Source organism: Sander lucioperca, chromosome 19 (assembly GCF_008315115.2).
Source record: "Sander lucioperca isolate FBNREF2018 chromosome 19, SLUC_FBN_1.2, whole genome shotgun sequence".
In the NCBI taxonomy this organism is placed as follows: Eukaryota; Metazoa; Chordata; class Actinopteri; order Perciformes; family Percidae; genus Sander; species Sander lucioperca.
This window is the reverse complement of record NC_050191.1, coordinates 21,636,999-21,644,752: the sequence shown is the minus strand read 5'-3', so window position 1 is coordinate 21,644,752 and position 7,754 is coordinate 21,636,999. Positions and strand designations below refer to the sequence as shown.

Sequence of the window (7,754 nt, the reverse complement as noted above, 5' to 3'; positions counted from 1 at the left end):
ACGACTCGGTGCGGTCAGTGTAGTTTAACTGATGACTACAGTAGCCTTTACAGTACATTTCTTAACTATGCTGTTTCATGCCGTCATATTATTTCGCTGACCAAATGTAATATGGTGCGGTCAAGATGTGATTTACAGTGTTGCAGGGGCATTATGAAAGTCTTCTGCACAAAACATAAATGAGTAAGTGTAATCCTGTGGCTTTATTGGTCGAACTACAAATTCATTGCATGCATCAAAACTTACTAGGAATCTTGCAAGGATCGTGATGCAGCAGCCTGTCACACAATTACATTAACTTCATCAATTCCTCCTTGAATTCCAACTATGTACTGTATGTAAAATGAAATATATGAAATAAAATGTACACAATGACATTTTCCATTCATTCATTTCCAGTCAATTCTTGATGTTTCCTCTGGTTACAGGACTGATATGACACTATGAAAGCCACACATGCAGATTTATGGTCTGTCTGAATGCATATAAGCAAATTACATGTATTTGCACCCACACGCATGCTTGTGAATGGGGTTCAGACTCAATATAAATTACCTATAATCAAGGCCATATATGCACAAACAGGAATACACGACGGTTGTACGCTGAGTCCTATTATTAATCACAGTGTTAACATATTTACATGTTATACTGGTTTATCATACTATGTGTCAAACTCAAGGCTCGCGGGCCAAATCCGGCCCCTCGCAGATTGTGATCCGGCCTGCAAATCAATTTAGGTTCGCAATAAATTGCGGCCCGCCTAGTTGTGCGCTAAACCAAAAAGACGGGGAAATGTTTTTCAAACTGCAATTTCGCAAAACTCAAAGCAGAATTTGGCAGATTTACCAACTTTGAGACTGTGACTTTGCATGGCCTGTGAAACAGGTTGTTGTAAATCGTGTAGCCTACTTTTAAAAATTGTACTCGATTTGCTAAATTCTGGGATGGCTAAAGGACTTTTTTAGAGCTTTATGCAGACCAAATTGTATGTGAGAAGACTACATAAGACGCGCAATACAATAAAAAATATTTAACTTTTTGACTTAAATAAAAGCCTGTCAATAAACTATATATGTGTGGCCCATGATGTGACTCTCATTTTCCATGTGGCCCTTGGTCAAGTTGAGTTTGACCAGTCTGAAGAAGGGTGGGTCCCCTCCAGTCAGAGGAGGATGAAAATAGATAGAGGATGGATACCCGAACCGAGCCGGGTTCGGACAGATATTTAGAAATGATGTTCGTGTTCGGGTCGGGCTTGGTCACATCAGCGCGATAAGGCATTGAACATTTTAAATTTAAAAAAGCTTGTTATGTAGGTGCGCCTCTGTGTTAATGTGCGCTTGTTGCCCCGTGTGCACTGATGCGCTCATCTGTTGACATTTCCGAATGCCTTCCTACAGTTGCTTAATAAAAGCGGGCTTTCCACACAAACAAACGTACGTACATGTGTCATTAGTATGAGAAAATAAATTAGATTTTAACTGTGTCTGGCTCGGGTCGGGCAGAAAAATGCGGCCCGATCCGCACTCAAATCTCTAGGGAATACAGAATTAAAGGGAGGCTTTAAAATGGAATGGGGCCTGATTTATATGTCTCCTATGATTTATTTAATAAAGCCACCACAGCCCAATAATGTCCAGTGCTTCATTAATAAGAACAGAATGCAGCTAGCCATCACTGATACTTGGCAACAAAGTCTAGATCCGGGAAGTAAAAGCGGAATCATTTGAATTATTTAAAGAAAAAAAAAAGGAAATTAAGATCTGGTTGTATTCTATGTGCTTATAATTCAGGGTCCACTTTATGTGGATCTCCTTTCTTTGTTGTCTTTTGTTGTGCTGTGTGTCTGTCTGAATGTCTTGCACGTTTGCCTTGCTGCGCCACAAATTGTCCCTCGGGGACAATATCAATAAAGTTGAAGTTAAAGAGCTTCTGTTAGAGCAAGATTAAAAAAGGTGCACACAGATAAGTGTGGGTAAGAAGATAAAAACACCCCAATGGAACGCATACTGCTGATTTCCATCTGAGCTCTGTAACTTTGAATTGTCAGAAATGTATTTTCTTCTTTTGTTAGCACTTTTTGGAAAGTTAAACCTTAGTAAAGCCGCAGCTTTTTTAGTAAAGTTGACAACAAGAGAGACTGGAGGGAAATAGTCAGTTTGGTGGGCCATCCCTACGGGAGTTGAAAAGAACACAATGTGGAGATGTACAGTTTACAGATTCCACAGGGAGCCATGTGAAACACAAATCTGCAGAGGTAACAGACCGTATTTAATATCCCAGTCCCCGAGATGGAAATTAATTAAATAACTATCTGCTTGTGTTTCATGCTGTGGGAAATAAACATCTCACAACTCCCATTTTAAAAAGACACACTGGACTTGTTTAACACCTTTTAAAATCCCTGACAATTAGATTTCGGAGAGAGACAGGCTTTGCATGTAAATCATGTCGCCCTTTGATTAAAAAAAAAGCTACACACCGGACACTGTTTGATAAAGAGCAATCAAAAATATTATAGTGTTAGCTCAATAAATTAGAGACAAACAGACAACATGGTTAGTCACTGAGGAATGTAGGAGCTGGAGATAGTATAGTATAGTATAGTAGAGTAGGCTAGAGTACAGTATAGGATAGTATGGTATAGTATACAGTGGCGTTTTTATATCTAAAAAAAATGGTGGGGCACCAACCATTTCTAAAGATGGGCAACATACCAGTAAAACTAGAATATTCTGTTAACATGTCAACAAACCGCATGGCTCCACAAACACTTTTAGTGACCAGTTGTTGTACACATACACAGGGGGGGAGAGAGGAGCGTACCTTGTGTAGTTGCATTTCCCGCTCTCTCGCTCTCACGGGTCAAACACTGTCACAAACCAAAATTAAGGCTACCAGCGGCAGTTGTTCAGCCGTCAATAGGTAGGGGAGAACCGGGGCGAAAGTAACACGGGACGAAAGTAACAAAGCGATTTTCTCTGAGCCCTGACTACATTTGCATTTCAAGCTATGACAGCGCTTTCAGCACGCAGCCAGTGACGGAGCCGCAAAATATCACGTGATTTCATCATTGTTTCCCGCTGTTATGTCCTGAAAGCTGTTTTCGAGTACGGTAAGTAAATTACTGAAGCGGTACTCTTTTTTTCTATTTACAAGTTGTGTTTCTCGTTTCATGTGTCACAGTAATTATCAATCTACAGGTTATTTAGCGCTGTAACACATATGATCAAGTTTGCCTTGTCAGAGTTTTTCAGTATACATGTAATTCGGGTTTAAATGTCAGGAGCTCCAGTCGGGACGAAAGTAACACTTGTTACTTTCGTCCCGACTGCTAATGAGGTGATTTTCTCTGTGTTGCAGAGTTTATTAAAACATGTTTATGTCATATTATACCAACAGAATATGCCAAGAGTGAGGGTCAGAAAGACAGACAGAGGTCTGATTCAGCCAGATGTGTATGAGAGGGCGTTTCTGGACATATCTGTGAGACACATTAGTCTTAGGGCAGCTGCAAAGTCGCATGGCATATGCCATGTCACTTTGCTCCGATACTGCAGGAGGAGGGCAGAGAGCAGTAGGGAGAAGACAAGACCACCAGGATACAGGTCACACACCAAAGTCTTCTCTGTGGACCAGGAGAGGAAGCTGGAGGCTTATATTAAGAGGGCAGCTGATATTTATTTTGGCCTGTCTCCTAAGGAGGTTAGTGTAGTAACGTTACAGTAAAAACATTCAAAATGCAGCTCACTTACACACTGCTCTTAGCCTACTATAACCAGTTTAAATGCTTATCAAAATGTGAGATTTGTATATTCTTTAAATAGATTTTTCATTTTTATTCTAATTTTTATTGACATTACATTTGATTTTTTCACTGTCTGCAAAGCTGCTGCAACATGTAAAAATCCCTAGTGCAGGATCAGTAAAGTCTTATTTTATCTTAATTATGTCATAAAAAAAATGTCCCTCTAAATGTTTTTTAAACTGTTTTAGGTGCGCAGATTTGCATATGAGTTGGCCAGAAGATATGGGTGCAAATATCCGAGTGGATGGGATGCCACCAAGATGGCGGGAAAGGACTGGCTCACCTCCTTCCTTGAAAGGAACAACACCTTAGCTATTCGTAGACCCCAAGCCACCAGCATGTCCCGTTCCACTAGCTTCAACAGAACAAATGTGTCCTCTTTTTTTAACAACCTAAATTCAGTTCTTGCCCGCTACCTTTTTGAAGCAAAGGACATTTGGAACGTGGATGAAACAGGTAAAGTTTACAATTCATTAAAACTAAAAAAGTTACAATGATTCAGTGGTTTAAAATACATGGGACAAATCTTTTGTTATATAACATTTAATAAACAGACCATGATAATAAATACATACTGTAGCCTATACAGATAAATATATACAGGTTATAAAACTATGAGGTGAATAAATATGATATTATATAAAAACACTACACACACACACACACACACACACACACACACACACACACACACACACACACACACACACACACACACCTAGCTATAATAAAAACAAACAAACAAAAAAAATATATTAATGCAGATATAGAGATAATAAAACAATAATGTAAATATAATGTAACTATATACAAACACTAACAATACACTCACATCTAGGTATATAAACACTTACAAATGTTCATGAAAGCTCATCAATGTTTATAATTAAATTTCAGGTACCACAACGGTCCAGGTGCCAGGTAAAATTATCGCCACCAAGGGGAAGCGCCAGGTCGGTGCAGTGACCTCTGGGGAAAGGGGGACATTGGTCACCATTGCCCTTGCTGTTAATGCACAAGGCAGTTGCATTCCCCCGTATTTCATTTTTCCCAGGAAGAAGTTCCAGGACCACTTTGTTAGGAATGGTCCCATCGGCTCTACTGGTTCTGCTAATAGTTCAGGTTGGATGCTGCATGATGTTGACTTTCTTTCCTTTCTTCAGCACTTTACCAGACACACCCGTGTGAACCTGGAGTCAAAGGTGCTGCTCCTCCTTGACAATCACTGGTCACACCTTTCTGTGGCAGCAATTGACTTTTGTCGGTCAAACGGCATAGTCCTCCTATCTTTCCCACCCCACTGCTCACATCGTCTCCAGCCGCTCGACAGGAGTGTGTTCGGTCCACTGAAGCGATATGTTAACACAGCAGCAGATCACTGGATGAGAACACACCCTGGAAAAACGTTGACCATATACGACATCCCAATCCTAGTGGCCACAGCTCTGCCACGTGCAGCAACACCCAGCAACATCAGATCTGGCTTTGTGTGCACTGGCATCTGTCCTTTCAACCCAGATATTTTTGAGGAGCAAGACTTTTCACCTGCATATGTCACAGACCGCCCAGTTCCATGTGTAGGCCTACCATGTGCTCCCACAGCACATTCTAACACAGACCCATACAGCCAGAGCCTATTTGAGGGAGGACTGCTGCCAGAGTATCCTGCTGGTTCAACTAGGGACACCTGTTTAGAGTCTGCCATCCCTGACCACCCAGCTGTCTGTTCAGGTAAGATAAAATAAGATGGAACTTGGTTAGTCCTGAAGGATTTTAGTAAAATAATTACTAAAATAGAATTGTGCACTTGATATTAATATTATTGTTTCTGTGTCTGCTGATTAAGCTGTCCCTCCTGAAGAAAGGGGAAGAGGTATGCTTGAGGTAAGACATACTAGTCCATGTCTGTTCATTCCAGAAGCTGTACGTCCCTTCCCCAAGGCTGGTCCGAGAAAGGACACAAAACGGAGAGGCAAAAGGAGGTGAGTAGCGTTTGGTTTTTGCTTTTTCCTGAGTAATTTATTTATTCTATCATGTGGACAGAGGATGAGCAATAACTGCCTGTAAATCTATACAAATGTTGACAAAAAATGTTCTCATTTTGAATGTTTCAGGTCAACGGCGATCCTCACTGACTCTCCGGTGAGGGCAGCACTGGAGGAGGAGCAACAGAAGAGGATCCAGAAGAAGAAGAAGCCGCCTGCTCCAAAGAAAAGGTTCCTCACGGTCGAAAACACTGCACCCACAGTTTCCTCGGACAAGGATGAGGAATGTCTTGTGTGTGAGGAAACATTCAGCTCATCCTTGCCTGGGGAAGTGTGGGTTCAGTGTCTCTTTTGCCAGCTCTGGTCACATGAAGCATGCACTGAGGGTGCAGAACATTATATCTGTCACCACTGTGACAATGAGTAGGCTGATGCCTTTTTTATGTTCCTTTTTGTTTGTTTACATAAGTCAGGTTTCCATCAAAGTTATGGTGGCATTCCTTTGCTGTTTTTGTTTCTAGGTTTCACTAGAGGAACATTGAGGAACAGCTGATTTCGGTATGTCACCCTCACATTTTATCCCTCACATTTAGGTTAGCCATACCTTAGCTTTTCCACCTCCACCTATGAATTTTTATTTATTTTATTTTATTTATTTTTAGTGTTTCCATCCAGATGTTTTTATGCACATTTTGAATTTACGCATAAAAACATGACTACTGTTAGATTATTTTGAGATTTTATGCTAATTTAGTTTAATTTTCATATTGTTCATATTGTTGAATGTTTTATAAAATGGATTGACATTGCCAATAAAAAAATATTCTAAACAAATCAAGTTTTTACTCTGTTATATTTGAAACATTTGATGAAACTGAAATTTTAAATGAAAATGTAATTTAATATTTTTTTTTTTTGCAAAGATAAAGGACAGAATATGTTTGCAGTTACATATTAACAAAGTTATAGTCAGATATATTTAATGAAAACAAGAGTAACACAAAAAAAATCTAACTTGTATTGTTGTGTTACTTTTGACCCACCTGTGTGTTACTTTCGTCCCTACTGATGGGGTCGAAAGTAACAATGTGCAACTTATGTTCAAAGTGAAATTATACTGAAGTCATTCGACATTTGTACAAAATACCACCTGGTATTGATAGACCACACTTGTGAGTTATTGACCACAGCAAAAATATATCTCTGTCTAAAACAATATCTTTTAAAAATATGTTTTTCTGAAAAAATTGTACTTTCGCCCCTGCTCTCCCCTAACTGTGAAGCGGCTACAGGCCCCACCAGATGACGGTCCTTTCAGGAGCCATGGTTATTTATATATATATATATATATATATATATATATATAGTTTATACATAGTAGTTTAGCCAGAAAAAGTGAACGTCATGCGGCGATGCATGCAGATCCATTATATGACAACAACCGAGCGTTACACACTCGTCACCATCTAACGTAATATCAATCGATCCAACACAGCACACGGACCAGCACCACAAAGGCAGGATGATAAAATGTGTTCTCACCCACCAAAGCTGAGGGCTCGCTTGAAGAGAACGGCGACGCAGCGGGTTTTCTCTCTGGGCAAACTTGACTGATGTTGTATGCTAACCACTCCACGTTAAACCGCGGGTACTTTTACCAGCAGTTTGAGTGATGACAATATCCCAAGGCGGGTGGACACCAAGGAGTTTTAATTCCAGTTTCTCCTCCAAAGGGTTCAAACTTGTGCTCGAGTATGAAATACACTTCATTAATTCGTTTTAAAGTTAGCTAGCGACAATAAAATAATCTCCGCTCTTCGCTCTCCTTGCCGATTTGTGGCGCTGCGCCAGATGGATAGCCAATCATATCTGAAATATGAAATTACGTAGTAAGACCCGCCCTTCAGTAGGATTTATTGGCCAGGCGTCCATGCTTATGCAAGATAACTTAACCCCAT

General features: G+C 40.1%; 1 protein-coding gene across 1 annotated transcript; it reads left to right on the top strand.

Moving 5' to 3' along the window:
- The first annotated feature begins 2,934 nt into the window (after positions 1 to 2,934).
- Positions 2,935 to 6,474, top strand: si:rp71-1d10.8. Its single transcript, XM_031288047.2, has 5 exons — positions 2,935 to 3,118; positions 4,000 to 4,267; positions 4,709 to 5,542; positions 5,658 to 5,793; positions 5,926 to 6,474. The coding sequence occupies exons 2-5, from the start codon at positions 4,072 to 4,074 to the stop codon at positions 6,221 to 6,223; spliced, it is 1,464 nt and encodes a 487-aa protein (XP_031143907.2). The 5' UTR covers positions 2,935 to 3,118; positions 4,000 to 4,071; the 3' UTR covers positions 6,224 to 6,474.
- Positions 6,475 to 7,754: the final 1,280 nt, after the last annotated feature.